General features: G+C 30.7%; 1 protein-coding gene across 2 annotated transcripts in view; it reads left to right on the top strand.

Moving 5' to 3' along the window:
• LOC107174170 (zinc finger and BTB domain-containing ken and barbie protein) overlaps positions 1–17,344 on the top strand; it is a 43,924-nt gene extending 26,580 nt beyond the window's left edge. For both annotated transcript variants that reach the window (XM_015525018.2, XM_089219455.1), the window contains exons 2-6: positions 5,994–6,321; positions 7,732–8,034; positions 8,181–8,459; positions 11,682–12,099; positions 15,040–17,344. In XM_015525018.2, coding sequence (XP_015380504.2) covers positions 6,004–6,321; positions 7,732–8,034; positions 8,181–8,459; positions 11,682–12,099; positions 15,040–15,533 — 1,812 coding nt within the window. In that variant the 5' untranslated portion in view covers positions 5,994–6,003 and the 3' untranslated portion in view covers positions 15,534–17,344. The remainder of the gene's footprint in view (positions 1–5,993; positions 6,322–7,731; positions 8,035–8,180; positions 8,460–11,681; positions 12,100–15,039) is intronic.
• The last annotated feature ends 6,536 nt before the right edge of the window (positions 17,345–23,880 follow it).

The following is a 23,880-nucleotide window of genomic DNA, read 5'->3' as shown; positions in this document are numbered from 1 at the left end:
ACTCGCTGTGTAATATCGTGATACTATAATACAGTATAGGCAAGTAGATTTCAGTATGTCGCAAACACGAACCCATTAGTTTTACACGGGGATTGCACACCCCATAACAATTATCGCGATAGTGAAGATTTTGAATATAACTGTCTAGTTTTGATAATGCACATCAACATTCCATGATATGCAACTGCAGTTAGCATAACCAGTATAAATCTTATTTGTTACTTCATATTATCCCAATCAGAATTCTAAGAAATTCACTATATAAAATTAAATTTCCAACGAGTAGATAATTTATAATTTATAAGTTACAAAATCAAAAATAATATGGTATAAGTGAGTCACTTAATGTGACACAGTGAATACCTACTCCAAAAAAACTATCTATAACTACTCCGCTCAAAGAAATACAATATTGTAAGGTATGACGGTTGTAATGGTGATTTGATAATTTATTTTAGTGATCAATCTATCAACATTTTAATTTTTTTAAATGGTCCAAGTATAATGAACATTAATTTAAATATCTATTTATATTTTCGTGAAGACTTTTTCCAGACTTTTATCCTTAATATACACATTATATTAATTGAAAAACTACTTATTCGAATTTTGAACTTGGTACGTCAACAATATTGTTTACAAAATAAATCACTGTAAAAAAAGAGAATTTCTTATTTAAAAAACAGAAGTTTATACAGAATATTCCTTGATTAGTATAAAAGATCTTAAGAATTCAAAAATATGGCCTTAAAGTGTATCTAAAAAATTTAAAATATCAGAGTTTCAATTAAGTCATTGTTAAATAAAAAAAACGGGAGTGGTCATTATTGGCGAATCACCTTTTATGAAAAGAATAGCGACTATTTGCTTATTATTAACAGCAAATTTCTCCTCACTTCGGATTGAGTATAACAACCCTAAATGTATATTTTTATTGGCACTAGTCGTTGCATACCTTCTTATTTTTTATTTTATAGTTGGGGCTTAGGGATATATGGCGGTGTGTAAGAAACGAGACGCACACCGTTTACGGTTCACATGCCAGTCAACAAAATATACTGATCTAAATAATAATCTAATCCGATATTATTATTGATACGTATTTGCTCGCATGCGTAATAAAACGTGATTTTCTCATTACTTTTAGCTGAACGCTAGCGTTGCTTTTAATCACAACTATATTATATTTTCATAGTATGATGTTATCTGATAATAAATTACGCTCGTAGCACACTCGCGAATATTTTTATATTAGTTTGCCACACCACAATATCAGCATCGCATCGGATTGTGATGTAGATGGTGGTCCAGGATATATCATATATTATTCCTATGTAGTCGGCACTTAGAAATATTTTAAGGAAATAAAAAATATGTGAGATGTCAGTGCTAAACAATGCAATATGTACGTATGTGTAAATCTAAATAATACTAATCAAAGAAATATGTTTACATTACATGGACGCGCAGTATCGTCAGGGATGTACATATAACACTTGAAACCCGATGCAACACTATTATTATATTTAGCTTATTTTTATTTTATTATAAGTTGATAGATTATTGATTTCATTTTTTTCAATTAATTTTTAATTTTTTCTTTAATTTTATCAATAGAAAATCAAGGAGTACATGAAACATTTAAACATTGTAATTAAACCTTACGAATACCCTGTGTAGCAATTATTGGATAAGATACTCTTGAAAATAGAGAAATCGCTGTGTCATGTATAATATTATATTATGCTAAATATAATAAATAAACTTACAATAATATACATATTATTTTCAATTAGATACCGCGCCAGTTTGTTTTTCACAATTATAATATAATGCTTTAATACAACCATTATATTTGTTATATATGCCGCTCTATATACTTGTGCCTTCAACAGGTGTGTAGGCGAGTGTGTGTGCGTGTCGGAGTGAGCTCGAGTGCAACAAGTTTACCATATTTGTGCGCAACTATTATACATGGTATCTATAACTATATTCCACGCGTTAATTTTTTCTCTCTCTTTTCTTTTGTTATCGTACGATAGTAAAATTTAATAAATAATAAATAACAATTTACGAGTTTCTTAACGAATTTATCGCGATGAGTAATGAACTCTCTCCATTCGTACGTATAGATACGATATTTTATAAATTATAACATTATAATTGGGAACATTTTCATTATAATTCCCTTCATAGTAGTGGCTGCCTGCAGTGTGGTGGTATAGTACATGTTTTGCGATTAAAATGTAGGTATATTTCACTTGACTCACAATTTTTATGATTTCATAAAAGTTCTTCAATCAATTATTATTCATTTAGATACAATCTAGATAAAATATGAAAAATACATATCATTATTACTTACGAGTTGTCTGTTATGAAATATGCGGTTACCAATAATTTCTAAAACGGATATAAGCACACTGTTTTTCACTTTAAATTATTATGTCATTTTATAATAAACTAGATATATTTATAACTGATTTTGCTTGGTAAAAAAAAAAAAAAAAATTAAATACGGCGTTTTATCGATGTGTTTCGGTTTTAGTGATTCTTAGTTCACAGTAAAATAGTCATCAGGGCTGAGCCATTCACTTACAGTGTCAGGTTGGATATAACACTAGGTATTTATTTTTTTAATGTTATTTAAGTTTAAAACTCTTGCTCTCAGAACACAATTTTTTGAAATTTTGGTCAAAATCATTCTCAAGTAGTCTATAAGCTACCAACATAAAGATAGTAATTAATAGCAACACTGTACATTCTATATACATAGGTATAGTATAAATGAAAAAATATTTTTATTATTTCTTTTATTGATTTTTGTTGGTAAAAACAAAATTAATGTGTAATTGAATATTATATTCTATAGCAATCTATAACACGGATTTAAAAACGAAGTTATAAATACTCCCTGAGTGTCAAAGAATATGTGTGCAAAATGTTGTACTAATTGGTACAAGAATTTCTAAGCTTCATCTTGACGTACATTATTTTACATACTATATATATATATATATATAATATACAAATATATAGTAGATAGTTCATGTGAGTACCTACCTATCAATGTATTATATCATATATGTATATTTATAAGAATTTTACACACTCTAATTCATCTGTCATCTCATTATTATGAAAATAATTACTAATAATCTCATCACTCGTTTCTCACTTTGTAAGCATCCTAAGTGACTATAAATTTATAGTATGTAATTTTATAACGATTAAAAATATGGTTAAGTGTTTAACCCTATAAATAATGCATTCTCCAACATTGATATTTTTTGTTATTATATTATTACAGGATCACATTCAACATAAATTCGAGTATATTTTGGTTTGCCTATACTGAACATAAAAAAAAAATTAGACTATTATTGTCTTCGGCTATATACAAATATTTTGTTTTTCTGACCGATTTTGAGTGAGAATTTCGTTATCATGGTTACAAAAACATATTTATGGTTCATAGATTTTCCTTGTAGGGGTAGAATATCGAGAAGCGTGATACTTTTTATAAGAGGTATAGTAGGTTTAAGACATCTGAAAACATTAATAAGAGTAGGTAAATCATTGTTTTGAGGTCAAATACAATTTTGAGTGTTATTTTTCGGGTCATTGCGATTTTAAATCTATGAACTATATTATATTCATATATGCACGTTGTAAATTATTAATTAATTTATTACTATTATTTTAGTATCTATAAAATGATGTATTCAACGCACATTTTGAATCATATTGAGTTGGTATTCTTAATGGGCAACGAAGTGCACGGAGATCAACTAGTATTATAAAATAATTTAAACGAGTGACAAGGCGATTCACGTGAAGTTATTGGGACGTTTTTGAGTGACACGTTTTACTCACAGTGAAGTGTCACCAGCCACGCCATAATAATGACATTTCTTTTAATAACCGTGGAAAAATGACAAAATTTTTTGCCGAATTCTCACGATTCAGTGGTAGTTTTTGGCTTGTTTTTTTTTTTTTTTATTGGACGATCCGTGTGAGTTCAGCTTAAAAATCAAATCTGCGTTAATTAAACTTTGCAATAACAATCGATATCTGTTGAAATATAGATAATATATAACATACAAATATTACAAACCGTAATTCGTGGAGAGGTGGCTTAGAGTTATTCATTAAAAATAGGAAACATCAGCACGTACGTACGTTCCATAATTAACAATAAATTTAACACTTTATTATTTTTAACATATTTTCTAATACAACAAAACATCTACTATAGACTTAATTAAAAAAAAAAAAAAAAATCGTCAGCCCATATGATGGTGCTTGAGTTTCGAGCCACATGCCATAAATTCATGTCTGTTTTAGTATAGTCAAGAACTCAAGATGTCGAATACATTGGTATCAATAGTCGATCGATAATATATATATATATATATTATTATATTCTTTTCGGGTAGACGATGATCAATTATTATTGTTATTATGACGTTCTTTGAGTTGAAAAAATTCATTGATGTCAAAACTTGACCGATATAACTTATTTCGTTAAGTATCTTCAGTGTGTGATGTTTATGCCGCCTATATTAAAGATTATCCAAATCGTTTTTAATTAACGTTTACGTTAGACACTACTAAAATATTAATATGGTGTCGTTTAAATACTTAATTTATAATACCATACTGAATGTATTCGATGGTGATAGGTGCAAAAACTAAAATGTACCATGCAACAATGCGCATATAAGACCTAACTTATTCTTTATGGGCAATGTTCATACAGTATAATATACACATTAAGTAATAAGTGTTTATTACTTATACGTTTAAAGGAAAATTTGACCAAATCATTCGTATTGCCAATAAGGCATTAATTTTTAGAAAGACAATTTAATATATTATATTGAAAGTCTCAAGAGCATCGTGGAAAAAGGTGTTTATTTTTACACACGTCACTAATTTTCTTACTAATTTAGAAATGTATACCTATCGCCTTTCGATAAAACTAAACTTTTGTAAACATACTCCACAATTTAATTAAATTAAAATTTTATCTATCTCCGTTGTTATCATATATTGAAAAGCGGTAATGCTTGCAGATATCCACGTAGGTATATACATACTATTGTAGGTACGTGTGAAACGGCTTAAAACAATAATTATATAGATCGTTATAACAATAATAATACGAAAATATTAAAACAATATCTTATTATAAAATTATATGACCTTATCAACGATAGAGACCATATATAGTTTTTAGTTATATTTTATTTTCTACTGTTGTGGTTAAAAACGGTTTAAACAGTTCGGAAACCCTTTCGAATAATACAAACAGTATAAGTCAGTCGGGTGATAACAATATTTATTAAAGAATTCAATATTTATGTACAAATCTAGATCAGTTTTTGTTGGTATAAAACACAAAAAGTGTATAATGTATGTTGTATAAACTTTAAAGACTTGTGTACAATATTTTGTTTTTTTCGTTAATATGTAATTTTATATCCTAATAAAAACTACTTAATATTATTCTGCATAATCCTGCATAATAATTATTAAACAGTATTATATATGATACGCCTTACAGATGCTGATCGATCACATAAATGCATATAATATATTTTACTATGTATTATAACATTATTGGTATACTATATTATTATATTTATACGTATGAACAAGACATTGGTTCTCGCAAAAGCTCAACTGGGTCATAGATCATGACCCTTTTCGTTTATTTTCAAACGAACAAGATTATTTTAATCTTATTATTTATTAGCAAAAATAGAATCTGAAATATCATAATATAGAACGATCGTATGTACATTGTTAATTATTAATACATGTGTTTTTGTTATCACTGCCCGTCGCACAAACTCCCGACTACGACATTATATTAAACCATTCGATAAAATATCTGAGATTATAATTTAGTACCTATGATGACATGTATACCATATGGATCAAACCTATACTCACTACGAATTCGTTCTCGTTTACCTGTTGTACAGCCACGGCCAAATGATGTATGATACTGACTCGGAGTGCGGCAACGCCGCACCGCTGACGCTGCACTATGGGAACCACCACGTGTACCTGATGGCGGAAATTCAGCAGGCCGGAGACGAACACTCGGACATGGAGCTGATGTGTGAGCAGGGTGCCACCATCCGGGCCCACTCGCTGGTGCTGGCTTCCGTCAGTCCGCTTGTCCGGCGGCTGCTCAAGGAAGACAACGTGTGCATGTACCACAACCTGGTGCTCCAGTTTCCCGAGATCAAGGAGTCGCACATGAAGACAGTGCTGGACTTTATTTACACCGGACAGGCCAGCGTGTTGGTGAGTGTCGAAATAAAATAAAATATTGGCTGTTATAAATAATAATTATTAATTATTATTATTAAGAGGACGCTACACACATATTCGTTGTCTCCGTCTTACAAGTGCGTAACATGGCAAATGTACACCCAGCAGATCACGTTCAATTCCGTTAGTTTAGAAATTAGAGTAAATTTACCTATTATGAAACTTGATGGTAAGAACATTATCTGTGTTTGTATGTGGTTTTTTACGATAACTTAGTTTTTAAGTGAGTTATGAGCGTTTTTAATTTACTCTTTTTTATAAACGCATAATTTGTTTCATATTAGGTCGATTCACTCTAATTTTTAGACTAACGGAATTAAACGTGATCTGTTGAGCTTAAATTTGCAAATGCTTTTATGGATTTGTTAGACGGAGACAACAAATGGTTGTGAAGCGTCCTCTTAATAACATTTACGATGCGGTTAAGTCGGGTAGTTGGAAGTAGTATATATTATAGGTTAGGGAGGCTTAGGCGTGAATTGTTCCATCGAGGTAGCGAATTTGATGCAGATTCGTGTTTTATTTTAAGCTCTAATTTTAGTTCGAGTAACTGTCTTACGCCACTGAGTACTATATTGCAAAGTAAGTTTCTGAAATTCTATTTTACATGTTTGAGTGATTAAGGAACTTCAAATCTTACGTGTTTACTTCTATATTAATATTCTGAATTTAGATTATACGTTATACCATAACGAATGATTGACAACAATTTTATTACTTGCTTATAACTCATAATTTATAAGAATTGTATTTTGTCAAATTTTTTATATAATCGTAGATATTAAAGTAGTCTATAATCATCATTGTATTATAATAGTATTATCGACTTAAATGAAAAAAATATATTATTCGACCATTTTCTGTCATTCTACATCGACTATAATATAATTTTAATTTTAAAAAGGTGAGTGGGATAAGGTTGATTAAAAAAATTTTGCTGAATAGCTTTTGAAAATGAACAATGTGTACTAATATAACAATACAATTTAAAAGTTTCAAGTGTCAAGAAATAATATTTTTAAGCAAAAAAACTACATAACTAAAATCATTATTCTTAGTTTAAATTTACAATTTCATCCTAAAAGTTGTTTATAAATTATTTATATTTTTTAGAATGAAAATTGGACATTTTATTAGCGTTTAGGTAAAAAACGTTTTACAAATTTTTTACTTCACGTATAATAAAAAATTGTATTCTTTAACAAATACATATATAACGGTACGCGTAAACCCATATAAATTATATTGTCATCCAAATCTGATTTGAACTGATCTGAAATGAACTTGACCTGACTTAACGTGTATTTTGTATTGTGATAGTGATTATTGTTAATAAATATATGTTCATGTGTGTATGTGTATATGTGTGTGTCGCCTTTGCAGGAAAACGAATTCGACGAGGTGGTCAGCCTGTTAAACTTGTTAGAGATTCGGTCGGACACATGGCAACGAGCCATGTACGAATCAGCATCGTCATCTTCACCTCCGCCACCCGGACAACCGCCGTCAGCTGCGTCGTCGGACCTGTCTGCAAGGACTGATCCTGAGAATCTATCGCCAGCGTCCCGTTGCGAGGTGCACCCCAAAAAACGGCGGCGACGGTCGTCCGTGCCCGTAAACCTGTCGATCGACACGAAAAACAACGAGGATACGTCTATCACTCAGTCCAACTGGCGGGTATCAAAGGTGAGTCTTGGACACGTCCAATGTGTGCTTACATTAATATGTTCCCGAACGATGCTATATGAGAATCGATTGGTTATATTATTATATGACGTTTACTCGATCACTCGCATGTATTGTATTATTATTGTTTGTCTTGTGCGTAATAGTTTGAGGAGAGCCATCGGAAGTTGAGACGGCGGAGCAGTTCACCGTTCGACGATTACGCGCACCACCATGAACGTGACTACCACCACAACGGTTTCCAACCGTTCCCAAAACGTGAACCGCACTGGGTTGAAACCGAATACCGCAGTTCACAGCTTCAATACAGCTGCGAGGTGAACTTACCATACATGGACCCGGCGGAACCAAACTTAGACCCCGAGATCGAAGAGACGAACGACTCGGACAGTAAAGACGCGAGGCTGAATCCCGCTGACTACGTGGTACGCATGATAATTTTATACTTTATTAGACTATTATATTTTACAAGGAGGATTCTGCTATTTCTCACCATCAAATGATAAATGTTTTGTGGTTAAGTTATGTCCCAAATGAAGTTTAGGCGATTTGCAATAAGCTCAAGCATACGCCTGTGAAGTGACCATTTTATACTATACACTCGTGCTCTTGTTTCTTATTCTTCTTCTTATTATTATTATTATTAAAAATGATTAGTCCAATGTCACAAATTCATGATAAATTCACAAAGTTATTTATTCATATTGAAACTATAAAATATATGTATATATTTTTTCATTACTTATTCGATAACAATGGCATAACATCATAAAATCATTTGGTGGTAACAAGATTCCAAAACTCCTATGATGAAATAATGAAAAAATGATGTGACCCAAATACATTATTTGTGACGCAATACTAATCTGTATCCACTTAATACAATACGATTCTCAAAGAAATCCAGCAAATAAGGACAACGACTATAATGCTATAATATAGTGTAGTATAATAAATGTATATATACGTATGCAACCAAACACGAATATCCGTTACTTCGTGCTTTGTATCGGTGGTTTTGACGTTTTTGTTCCTCGAAAACTCGCGGGTGCCGATAATATGAGATGTCACAATACATATAGTACGTCTTTGCGCATTAGGTTGGTCTTTATAATAAAGTTGTATTGAATGCATTTTTCTTACTTAATCTCTGTACATTCAAAAATCAACCAGGGATGCAAAATAATGAAGTGCGACCTCGTTCGACTTATTTGTGTGGTGACACGAAACACTTTTGAAATTTTCCGCCAATATTGTCCTATTACATCTAATTCGGCACGCTTTTTTATAATACAATGTGATGCTGACACTGGTTTCAGCACGTGTTCCGTAATTGATCTATACGACTTACTATTTTGGTAACTGTACATAATAATATTATTATAAATGTTCATGAAAATTCACGTTTATTCACAAGAAAAATTCTGATTTCAAAAACATCAATAACCAATTACTTAAAATTTTATGAATTTGCCACGTTGACGCCATTCACAAATATATTTTTACCCTAAAAAATCAAAAATATTATAACTAGATTCGAATTCTGAATTTCAATAATTCTCTATGCTGTTGCGCAAAATGTTTTGTATAAGCTACTCAAAACATCTGAGATAAAAAATGTATTATCATAACATATTTGATTGGAATTTAGCGAAGTTAAAGCAGTTGACCTTCCATGATGGTTTTATCCTTTATCGAAAAGTTGAACAAGTAAACAAATTCACAAAAAGGGTTATATTTTATTTGGTCTATACTTTTGTATGAATAATTATTGTAATCCACCAGTCATTAACGATTTTCAATCAACTAAATAAGTACAGAGGTCTGATTGTTCCAACGTAGTTCCCGACTAACCCATATTTCTGCTGTAAATGTAGTATAAAGGTTGATGTATTATATGGACAAATGCCGTAAAAATATATATTTTATATTCGTATGACGTATAACAATTAACAGTGGCTCTAAAAACTCACGAAATATGCACGTCATATGTATATATAATTTGTATTAATATTGAAATATTTTAATACGATCTCACGGTATTTGCTGGTTAAAAAAAAGCATGGTAGATCGAATCAAATGAAAACGTTTCGAACTTGTGTGAATATATTATCTCGTAATGTGTTATTAGCTTCTTGTCCATTTTCTGCAGTGTAGTAATTATAGTAGGCAATATTATTCAAGTGTAGTATGGGTCATAAACAATTAATTTATTGTGTGAAAAAAAAAATAATAAACACGATAATAACATACAATATTATAATAATGACTCCGTTTTAATGAATAATTTTTATGAATCTTGACTAAAATAATTATAATATTGTAGCTCTTTCACAATTTGATAATTGTATGTACGCAAGTTATGTGTATTTTAACACTTACGTCTTACATAGTAAAATAAATATGAACAAATCGATCTTAAAACCACAAACTTATCTAAAGTATAATTCGATAAGAATATCATAAAATATCAATAAAACAATCTAAAAACCCTCTAAACATTTTTTAATTTAATTTTATGCTTTACGTTCACAAGATGAAATTATGTGTATTGTATATTTTATCAGTGCTAATATTTGCAATGTTCTATACATAACAGAGTCCAGCAAAAAACATACAATAACGCAATACGAAAAACGATTAGAATAATATATATAATACGATACAGTGCGAGTTTTTTGTTCCGGCCTCACATACTTCACTGCCCACTCACGTTTGTTGCAGATATAGCCACTAATAGTGTTATTTCTATGACATTTGGATTAATAACTTAATGTTTTGAAGGGTAAAATTAATATCAATAAGTTGTTAAAAGAAAGAAATTATTCTAAACTTAAATAATTAAATTATAACTTATTGATTATTATAGTTACATAATAATACATTAGTACCTATTGCAACATTATTTGTTTTATTAAAAAGAAATATGGTATTTATTCGTGAAATGTGAAGGAAAACTGGTTGGACATTGAAAGCAATTAAGAAAAAAATACATAGGTAATAAAACAAAAAACAAAAAGCATAAATTGTTTTTATAAATAATAAAATATAATTTATAATATGCATAAAGATAATATTGTAAAATAATTAAGAAATTTGGGTTGTTTACTAAAAACTCATCAAATATGCAGCAAAAAGTATACGTTTGTATCTAAACTCGTCTTAATAATTCCTAACTTGGCGGTCTAGAATAAATCAATGATGTAAAAAAAAAACGCAGATAAATAATATACAACTTTAACAACTTCCGACCCGAGTAATATAGTTATAACACAAACGTTTGAGCCTTGTTATGTCACCTAAGTCGCAGCGCAGTGAGATCGATTCGGTTTGTCGTCATTCCGGAGTATAAAAATTCTCACTTGCGTTTAGTCTATTCCTTTATATAATGCTAAGGATATTACAACTTTATGAGTACATATCTTACTATTGTGACCAGTGATGAATCTAGGAAACACCCACTCCCTACTCCGTGTTAGATCCTTGTGAGCTAGACACAAAATAGTAGGAATTTGCAGTTTGAGACTATAATAGATACTGCAAAACTTTTTATCAATTACCATATAGCCAATCCATAGCTCAAGACAGCAAAATATTTAATTTTTTCTAGTCAAAGATATATTTTTGACCACGACCGTTCTGTACAGGTGACTCCGAGGAAACGAAAGAAACAGCCCGGGTTCCAAAACTCTCCAGCCCAGAATCCACCGTTCGTGCCCATGTACTTCCACGAAATGGCGTTCAGACACCAGAAGATCACGCAGTCGCTCAGCTCGTTCGTGCACCATCCGTTCGGGTCAGCTCCACAACAACCGCTGACCCTGACACGGACCGTAGACGACGGCGGCCGGGACACCCCACCGCCCAGGACACCTATCTACATGGGCCGGTCCAGATCTCAGGACTCCGGCGTGTACAGACCGCCACCGCCGACGCCGCTCCAACTGCAGCCACCACCGCTGTCAGACAACGACTGCAGTCCGCCGCCACCGTCCGGACAACCAACGCAGTCGTCATCGTTCGGCGGTTACCCAGAGAATGGGTCAACCTGGAAACCATCGTCCGGTACGTATTCCGTTATGGCAATGCAGCGGGTAATACCTAGCCTATTAAGAAACAATGTAGATAATAGAGGAATGGATAGGATTACAGCCATCTAAGTTTTTTTTTTTTTTTTACCTACCAAGGAATTAAGCAGTTGGGACTTTATTTTTGTCTAACAAACTTGACATGAGTCGTAAAAAATGTATGGTAAGAAAATTGTGACTCGAGTCAAAACGTTTGAAGACTACTGGTACAGACTATATAATATAATGGTTAAAATATTATTGATAATTTGATCCAGTTGTCATCGCCATTAAGCGTTGGCAGATCCTCGCTTATATTTAGTATTATAGTGACATAAAAACGTGAATAAAAAAAATCCATCCTCTTTCAAGTTAAGATCACCATGGGATAGATACAAACTATCATCTACTACAGTTATAAAATACATTTCTTCACAATTACTGCACGTTAGAATTTATAATAACGTTAGTGGTTGAGTGGTATATTTGATTTTCCTGTGTCATTCGATGTTTTTTCTTTGATATAATATATTACGTTCTGTTACGTTCGAGTTGACGGTATTTAAAATATAGGGATGTGACATAAATAGTATTATAGATAAAAAACTTTTTTTAACTACATTAAATCCGCATGAATCCGTATCTATGGCAATCGTAGTATTCGTTTGGTTATCGATAGACCTGATAAGAGTATTCTAATAGATAATAGGTACTATCGGATTATCGGGTATATGTTTATTTCATCGAAAAAATATTAACCGACTGATAAACGTTCTCGTTAAGTACTAATGACAGTGAAACATTATATTATGTTATATTATATATTGTGCGTGTTAATGGCACGTTTAACAAACAATATCATGCGTACATATATATATATATATATATATATATATATATATGTGTGTGTGTGTGTGTGTGTATAATTTATATTGTAGTCTTTCACCAAGTGGTGTTTCGAAATTCAAAAACTTTGGCACCCTCCGAGAGGTTTCACCACGGTGTAATTATAACAGGAGTCGGCACGAAGAAAGTTTTCAAACGTTTGTGTTATTCCATGTATGAAACAACCCTCCTAATCCCTGTCTATTATTACACAACTTTGGGATAGTGTAATATAATATAATAATAATGACTCGACCTCGTTAATGCGCACGTAGATTGCACGGTCTGATATTATATAATATGACCTGAACAAGTATTTTATGCAAGTTCGATGGGGTGTGTAGTAAATATATTGATAATTCAATACGGATAGAGAAAATAGCGTGCTCCTACGGTGTTTATCGGATAACGGAGAATTTTTTTTTTGTGGAACTAGTTGAATAAGTCAGTACGTTCAACAATGATCAGGATGCATTCAAACATATTCATATTGACCAGGCAATTGGAGTCCCTATATTCTAAGTAGGTCGTCCATATCATCCTAAGACCCAACTGTAACAATAATATTATGGTGTATCGAAATCGTGCACAAGAACGATAGCTACTACTCGCTAACAACAAGTTTAAAAACAAATCGACTTTTCGACCGTAATAATACCCAACGTCTTGGATTTTATACCGAAAATATTTCGACCTTTCATTCGGTAACGCCGATTTTTTACTGCAAGGGACGCACATTGGTCTGAAATATGCATAAATGTGCATAACATTTTAAAAAGTAGGTAATCTTATAGATATCTATTCGAATTCGTTTTGCGTGACGATGTGGATATTGTATAACTACGTATCAGAAAAACATTTTATCATTATTTCACATTACGGATAACTGAGTCGAGAGTAATACTAACTTAGTGACCAATTTCTAGTACGCTTCCCGTTGTTGTTCCAGTTTATGTCACGGCCTATCTATACCACTATGATATAATTATATAATTTATATCACTACTGAGCTGATAACAGTTATTTACAATCATATTATTTTGAGTCACACATATTATGGTCCACCTCGTCCGATAACAATAATATTATTATTGTGCACGCATTAAGTGTGGACTCGGTGCAATAATCATAGCAAAACACATATGATAATTTAACTATGTATAATATTGCCCAATAAAAATTAATAATAACAATATTGTTATACCTTATCATTATTGTTCATAAACGCCCAGTCGCCCAATATCCATTTTAACGCATTGATAATAATTATTACAAATATATTATATAATATATTTAATTATAATATTGTATAGGTATTGCTAAACGCTAATATTTCACAAAAGAACTGAAACATCATTTTATAATGTTTTATGTTTTATTAATATGACACGGTTAAATCAGGATTTATCGATTAAAAAAAAACATTTGGTTAGTATTACGGTGTTATATCACGAGGTTTTGAGTACGCAATATCCGTTTAAATTACTAGGTTCATTGATTTTTCAAGTAATGACATTTTAAATATTTAGAGCACTACATAACTTTGCAATTATTACAAATATTATTTTTTAATACAATCACCACTTTTAATGCATATAGATTACAATAATTTAAAATTAAAATGTTGTTATTAGATTCAGAATTCCTTCTTCGAAAAATTCCAATATGAATAAAATCGAATATTTAATGGAAATAATAAGCAACAATAATAATGAGCATTTAAAGAGTTTGTATAAGGATCAGCAAATGGAAAAACGGTATAAAAACGGCAGGTACCCCGCAAAAGTTTAGGAGTGCATCACACTAGTCTTAACTTTTAAACGCTGTTAATATCAATAATAGATGTGTGCCAGCAAATTCTTAAAGACTTTCGAAAATGTCCAGCTAGTCCAAAAATATATTGGATTGTTTGTGTTTGTAGGATTTTTCGGGAGACGTTGAGTCGTTTGTCGTGCTAAAATCGTCTCTGCTGATTTTAAATAATAATAATGATAATAATTTAACATAATATTATATACTGACTTGTGCGGTTTTCGTTTTTCTCTCTCCGCAGACGTGAAACCGATGGCCCTGCAGCCGTGCGCGGCGTCATCCGAACCGGCAGTGGAAGCACAACACCAGGCACACCAGCACAGCTCGCCCGCATCTCTGGCCGGGCCGACGTCCGCGGCGTCGTCGTCCGACACGGAAGACAAGTCGTCGGGTTGTGCGGGTGGCGCGGGCCGCGAGTACAAGTGCACGTACTGCGGCAAGCAGTTCGGCATGAGCTGGAACCTGAAAACTCACCTCCGCGTGCACACGGGCGAGAAGCCATTCGCGTGTCGCCTGTGCGTGGCCATGTTCAAGCAGAAGGCGCACCTGCTCAAACACCTGTGCTCGGTGCACAGGAACGTCATATCGCCCGGCACCAGCGCCGCCGACCAGGAGACGGCGGCCGCGTTCAACTGCTGCTTCTGTCAGATGACGTTCGACACGCTCCAGCAGCTGGTCCGCCATTTTTCCGGGCCGCACAACAACCTGTTGCTCACCAAGAACCTGAATGCCTGACGCGCCCTGACTATACCAGCAACAATCGCCCTAACTTTTTTTTCTCTTATGACGGCTTCTTATGTCCTGTCTCGACGATTTTTCTTATAATTATCGATACGTTACTATGTAAAATGTATAGTTTTTTCTGCGGACAAGACGTTTACCTCTGTTATACAGCATTTTCTATTAAAATCATTATTATTATTATTATCATGTACAAAAAAACCGTTTTTCGTAATTTTTACCAACTGTTATCGTATTATTATTATTATTATTTTTATTATTAGCATTATTGTCATTGTTACTGTTATCGTCGTTGCTATTGTCAAACTTCAGCCCGTACGAGAATATTCGCCCGGAAAGCGATTTTCATTCAGTCTTGATCTGTTGTGTACTTTTGTCGTATAACACAACACCATTGCCGAACATTATTGGCACCATTCGTTTAGAGGCGCATTTTATACACTCCGACGTGTCTCGCAAACCTATTATAAAGCATAATATCTTAATTCAGTGTAATATGTCATACTTCTTTCGTTGGCGGAATTGGAATAACAAAAATCTTCAAAAAAATTCGTGACATCGTCCTGCAAAAGTGTTCATCATATATTATAATTTATCGCTAACGTTTTCTGATTGTATAATTATTATTGTACTACATTATTATACTTCCTACGTGTTGTTAATATTTATATAGAGTTAAATTTCGAGCTCTGAATCACGTATATTCGTCGTTGGTGGGTACTTACGCATTCCGGTCTCAATGGAGTTCGAAAAAAAAATCATCGACAGTGACAACAACAACGATGACGACGATAACGTTTTTTTCATGTCGATGTATGAAATTTGCATGACTAAACCACTAAATGTATAGATACTTAATTCATAGGGAAAATTAAGATCTCTATAAATGAAAAATATGAGTGGTATATAAAATTATATATACCTACGATTAAGTTAAAATAGAATAACTATATATGATAAACTACGTCCTAAATCGATCGTTACCTTTATGTTTATAAAACAATAATTATTTAATAATAATATTAATTAACAATAGTGTAAAATTTTATAACAAAAATTATGTAATGATATAGAATATTATACGACCTATATTATTTGCGCGCAACACACGTGTGCTCGCAAAGATTTGACGATTTGACGCGTTATCAAACTGTTGTCGGATCTCAGCGATACACTCTGTATAACGTGTTCTCGGGCCGTCCATTCGACTTTGCTCGGTCCGCGACCACTGTAACCATTCATTCACGTGATATCGACAAAAAATACGTACACAACGTACTTCCAAACGGGCTTACGAACTTTGCCGTCAGCGAGTTCACGTTTTATAGGTCGGACACGATCTCGGCGCAAGTGTCGTCTGTGCCAAATCGAGATAGATACTTATTTAATTTTAGGCGTTTGGCACGATAAATACCAACGAAACTTGTACATATTAGTGACATCGTGATGTAATGTAGTGTAAATATACGCATAAAATATATTTTGTATATAACATAATGTTTTTACGAGCGAAAAATACATGTACATAATTTATAGTAGTGTTACGGTAACAATTGTGAATAGTAATAATAATACCATGTATTGTAATGCGCATTATACACAATATAAAATTAAATCGCGTATTAATATTATTATATAGTGACGCGTGATCGAAACTAGTCATAATTTATTCGCTAAGATGTGTACGAAATGTAAAAACGAAAAATATTGTGTGTAAAATAATAATATGTACTACCAATATATAAAACACCAACCGTGTCTGTAAATATGATAAATAATGAATAAACGGTTTACTAAAACTTTTATTGATGTTGTTTTGAATTCACTACGACCGTAGATATAACATTATAACGAAAATAGCCATAATCTTGACAACTTGGCAGATCCAAATACGCGATGGTATAATGACAATTTGTTCTTTGCCTCTGAAGATGTTCATCGATGAATGCAATTTTTAACATCGTGATGAACAACATTGAAACGGTTTCGAAGACATCGTTCGCAAGTGCTCAAAAATCGATTCGACGTCAGTATATTAGTCTGGACCCCATCCAATTTATAGCGTACAATACCTATACATTATATGTGTAAATTCCAGGAGTGCTGAGGGTGCTTAGCACTCCCAAAATCAAAATTAGTACCCCCATATTAAGTATAATAATATTTTATATGATGTTATATTATATATTATTTATATCGTTTTCAATACTTACAATAATGTTTTTAACAAGAAAAATTTAAAAAAAAATTCTCATGTAACTATAAATATATAATTAAATTGATTTATATTTTATTTTCAGGAATATTTTTTCAAATTGTTTAAACTTGCACTTTAATTATTACATTATAATTTAGTTTCTATTACATTTTGTACATATTTTATTCAATAATAATGTTCTCTTTTATTGTTATACTTGTTTTAAAGATGTTGTAGAATTGCCTCTCACGTGTCACTGATAAGTTGATTTTGGAGGGACTTGAGCAACCCCTGAGTAGTAAGTGGATTCGTACATATAACGGCTATACCATTATATTATGGACCTATCCCGGGATTTGAGTTTCCGGCAACGACGACGTCTCTTTGAACATCATCATCAAACAACAGAAATTACTATGCTTAATAATAGAATAGTATGGCTGTTGCTCCACCATACAATTTAGTGTAATATCGTATTACAATGCGAGCAATATATTTTCGAGTTATTATGATTCTAATATCGTAATTTATTCAAACTCTACCGCTTTCGTTTTTCTTCATCTCCTGACCTCGTCTACGCCTTTGTATCGACAATATATCGATGACTCGTAGACAACAGATGTAAATACAATACTTATTTTTCATCGCACGAGGTTATGTAAAATTCAAAATTTTGTGTGTGCAAAGTATAAGCGTTAAGTCGTTAATTTGATAACCATAAGTTTATTATTATGACAATAACGGATTCGAATGCGTCATAGTATAAAGAGTGCTGAGAGTGTACGACTTTGTCTTCAGTCACTAAATTATCGTACTAGCAAACTATAGTAATATTGTACTCATACCATACTTTTTACCGAAGTTTATAGGTTTTAAAATAAACTTGCCATTAATTATTATACTTTTAATTTTTATTTGCGATATCTCGATACCGGCGCTGATGTTTTTTTATTAGTTATTACAATTACTGTAATCGAGTCAAATGAATTTGATAATAATAATGATCAATGGTCCGCACAAAAACATTGGCAATACGCGTGTACAATTGTCACTAAAAAAACAAATTATTCTCAATACCTACTGTTAAAACATAGATGACAGATGAAAAAAGTATTCAAATATTAACCAAACCAAAGAACTTTTGTTTTTTCAGTTGTTAAATAAATAATATGAATATGATATTTTATGTTATATTACTCTTCCTCCCAGTTAATTTAAATTTTTCTTTCACAGCATTCATAATTCATAAACTAGTCATGAGCTGTCAATATATTATTCCGAATAATTGTTAAACATTCGTCCTTTCCGATACCTCACATTTATAATATAATTGCGCATTGAATGAATCGAATTATAATATTTAAATATTATACAATGGTACAATATGCCACATAATATGATATTTGTACTGTACACGTTTCCAAAAACTATAAAAGCTATAAATTATATATAAAAAATAAAACTGCATGCAATATTCGCCGTGTTCAAATAATAAAACCATGTGCAGATTTAGTGAAAATATGCTTTAACTTGTGTACGGGTAATTTTAACAGCTAAATTTTATTCGTGGATGATAAAATATCTCAATACAAAATTATTTTATTTACTAAGCTTATTATGAAAATAATAACGACGTTTTATAGCAGATAAGTTTTATTAAGCTAATTAATAATGTATAATATATTATCATGGAATAAACTAATAAAATGTTTGTCTTGATGGACAAATAAAGGTGCTCTGAAAAACATGTGCCATACGCCCATACACCTAACCATACACTGAAAATCTAAAAAAATTTTAATTACTATAAAAATGATCACATACTTTTGGAGGAAAAACTTTTTTTTTACATGATAATTTGCATAACTGTTACCCACACTTAATGGCCGTTGATGGTCGCAATTCATTGTGATAAAAATAAGTCAAATACAGTTTTAACATATAATAGTTTTAATGTCTATCTATGGATAGAACAAATATTAGTAAAAATTAATTTATTAAAAATAAAGAATACAAAAATAGAATATGTTGGTTAAAATATATGACAAAAAAATATTAATTGTTATCACTAAAAACACAATATTTAGTAAAAATTCTAAAATGTGCATTTAATAGACAAAATATATCCTTAAATTCGTAGTTTCAAATTTAAATAATGTGGAAAGTTACAAATACAATATGCATTAAATAAAAAAGTCTGTATAAATATTTACAGCACCATGAAACGTATGTTGTGCTTATTTAGCATTTAATATGATCAGCCATAAAAAAAATATGCAAATGCGTACAAATTCGCATAGTGAACCATGCCTTTTCCAGCACATTCCAAACAATATGCTCACTATTATTATAATGAATACAAAGTAAAAAGCGAAGGTGAGTTTAAACAAATACATTAAAATTCCAATATATAATTCGCGTGCATTGCATTAATTTATATGTGTAGTATAACGTCACATTCTTTACCAGTACTATAGTACTTCTATTTACTGATATTTAATATAGTTTATATCATAATTTGTCTTTCTCCATAAATCGTATTAGAACAAGTCCGTATTAAATATAAATGTCCATTAAAATTTAAATATAAAACACGCTTCATGTGCAAACAGAGTATTTGACTCAACTAAATAATATTAGGATGTAGAGGTACTGAGATAGATTCCAGATTCGTATAATTATAATAAAGGTATAATAATATCAAATAATCGTAAATTATAACTATATGGACGGATATTAATCAGAGTACGACTTGATTGTAGTAATAGTAACATTTTGTATGAGCTTATTTTTGAATTCTAGCAATGATCATAATGATGGCCACTCGTAGAAATAGGTAAATAATATTGCACACATTATGGCATAGCATAACGTTTAACGGCGCAGTCGTGGCATTTTGTCTTTCAGTCCAACACATTGTGGAAACACGCAGGGACACAAATGACAAACAACCGAAAATCGATGTTTTGCACTTATTATAATATGAAACAACCACTCCAAACACGTGTAATATTTCGAGTGTGTACAAAAAATAACGTTAAAATATATATTGACATAACTATTATTCCCAATCGATTAAAATGTGTATTTGTTATATAATGGTATGTGACGTAACTTTTCTCATAATTATTACAATTATTACATATTATAATATATTTAACATATAACCGATTCTTTTTAAAATTAAAATTGTCGTTACTGTAGTATTTAAGTATTTCTTTTTAGGTACATCCGTACATGATATATACTTTACTATATGCAGTTAATAATTAAAAGTCTGTGTTTGTCAAACTATTTTTAAATCTATCAGTGTATGTCTAATGAGAGTAAAGTCATTATTTAAAATGAAACCACCGATTTAAAATAATATGTTTTACAATGTTTGATTTTTTTTTTTTAAACGAATAACTAAATTATCCATACATCAAAGTTTATCGAAGTGTCTCATGTAAACATCGGGGATTTTCATCACAATATTTGGGAACCAATGTAGTTCATACGCATGTTTTGCTTCTGTGATTAGGTACAACGATATCGAATACCCCAAAAAGGTACTCCTCAGTCCTCAGCACAGGTATGTACCTATATTGCCTACACATTGCGCCGTGTAACACAGTATTAATTGTTCAAAGTATGATAATAATCAAATAACCATAAAATCATAAAATTTATAATATTTAAAACTGCAGTATCACATAATGATCATATACTTTTTCGATTAATTTATGATTAGACTAACACCAGTTTAAGGGTAAGTTATAAGTTTATTTTTAAATTGCATAAATTATTTGTTTTAATCATTAATTAATTAAAACCATAATATAAAATGGATGAAATAATAACAAAAAAGTAAACAATAATAAAACATATTGATATACGTGATAAGGTCATCTTGAATTCAATTTCTAAAAAACTCCCAAGTAAATTAAGATATTTTAATTTAGGTTTAAAATATCATCATGGTTATTCGTACATGCGCACCTAAAATTTATATTAATATTAAACATATAATAGAAGATAAGTCATAACTTTTAATCCATATTAATCCCGTAATTCTATAAGAGTAAAAATCATACTTTCGAGTATAATATTACAATATTGTAAAATATTTCACACTAATTAACCAAATAACTATGATATAATATACACCAGATCCCAAATACTTGAGTGGCTGTTATAATTATTAGTAGTTATATGTTAGGAAATGTATGCATATTATTGCTATTCGCTCTTCAAATATAACCCACACATATTATGAGAAAAAAATGCTCGAATAGATGATAAAACGAGTTCACAATGTATAAACGTGATACCGATAAAAGTCGTTTTAATCGTGAGTAGTGGCTATCCCAACCACGACAATAATCTGCACTTTTTTTATTACCACCTCGGACGAGCGAAAGATAAGGAATAAAAAAAGTCCTTCAAAAGAAGGGAAATAAGAAAAGCCAAACTAGAAACGCTTTTATTTTCTTCCTCCCCTCCATCTCACTCACCATGACAATATGGACTATATAAGATTTACCCTATATAACCCATGACCGATCCTTAATAATAATATATGAAGCAAGTGCATTTGTTTCTATAGTCTTTGGAATTATTATTCTTCGTAACATTGAGAAAATATTATACGTATGGTTCATCGACCTGTAAAAATAACACAAGATGATTTTTTTTTTAACTCAGTGAACTCAACAATTTGTACAAAACTCATTTTATTCACTTAAACAGTTTAAGTGAGTTAAACTTTTAATTTTCACAAAATGTATTATTAAATTATCAAGTAATAAGTTTACAATACCTTATATTATATAGAATAAAAATTAGTATAAACAATTTTAGAATATTTTTCTTATAGGATCTGCTAATAATATTATATTAAAACGTGTAGATATTTAAATATTAATATTTTTTTTCAAAAATATACATACTTAGATAATTATTTCAAAATAATTAAATTTCTCAAAAATATATTTTCTAAATTAACAAAAAAAACTGAATCATATATTTATGTTACAATATAATTTAAGAAAGAGCGTACAAATGAACTGAAAAAAATATTATTTATAGTTAAAAAATTACGAGAATCTCATGTCTTAATTATAAATAATTATTTGATGTTGATGACTTAAATAACATTGATTTTTCCTTAAAAAAAACGTTTTGAGTCATCTATCGTCTGATAATTATTAAAACTGATCCAGTAAGTGCTAAAAAATTATAGTGAATGATTTTTTTTTTTGCTTATGGTAGACATAAACATCACACGATCAATGCGCTGTCTATTTTATGAATCTAAAATGCGTAGGTACTATTATCAAAGTATTCTTTTTTAAAACGATATACCATCATTTATTATATATTTTCTTCACTTTTTTCATGATATATATATTTAATGCATATTTACCTAAAAGTACATCCATTAAAAGAAAATTATGAAAAAGAATCAACGACGATGTACTTAGGTACTATTTAAATCCAAGAATAATATTAAAAGGGTATACTAATTAAAATAAAAAATATTTATCTTTTTTTTTGTATATTATTGTTTTAAAAAAATGAGCCATCTCAAAACGGCTGGCACAATTTAAACATCGAAAATTATTCTGTCTTTTAAATATTTTGCACGTGTGATTATGCGCATTTTGTGTGCTTTCCGCGCATGTGCTCATCGCCATGCCGATAAATGATTTCACCCGACGCATTATATGCTTTATATCAATAAACAACATTTATCTAACATTTCTTTTGAATTATATTTCGATTCATTTGTTGTAATATTCTTTGCACTTAGGGGAAAAATATGAGTCAGAAATACGTTTTGAAGAGATAATGTTTCAAATATATAAAGTGGGTTAAAGGAAATATTTTTACATTAAGAGTGAAATGTGAGATGATTAAAAATTATTGTGAAATAAATTGATATTATAATATTATGTGAATTAAAACATTAAGTTATTTTAATTTGTTTTATAGATTTCAATTACAAGTCGAGATTTTTTGGAAATTACATTTTCAAATGCAATTTCTTGTCAGTAATTAAATAAAGTATAAACCTACTATATAACAGTTATCTGATATAAAAATAAAGCACTTAAATAAAAATAATTTATAATATTATAAAATATACTTAGTTATATACAT

The sequence above is a fragment of the Diuraphis noxia genome, unplaced genomic scaffold (genome assembly GCF_037042655.1).
Source record: "Diuraphis noxia isolate RWA-SAM2 unplaced genomic scaffold, SU_Dnox_SAM2 contig0002, whole genome shotgun sequence".
Classification (NCBI taxonomy): domain Eukaryota; kingdom Metazoa; phylum Arthropoda; class Insecta; order Hemiptera; family Aphididae; genus Diuraphis; species Diuraphis noxia.
This window is presented reverse-complemented; position numbering and strand designations above follow the sequence as displayed.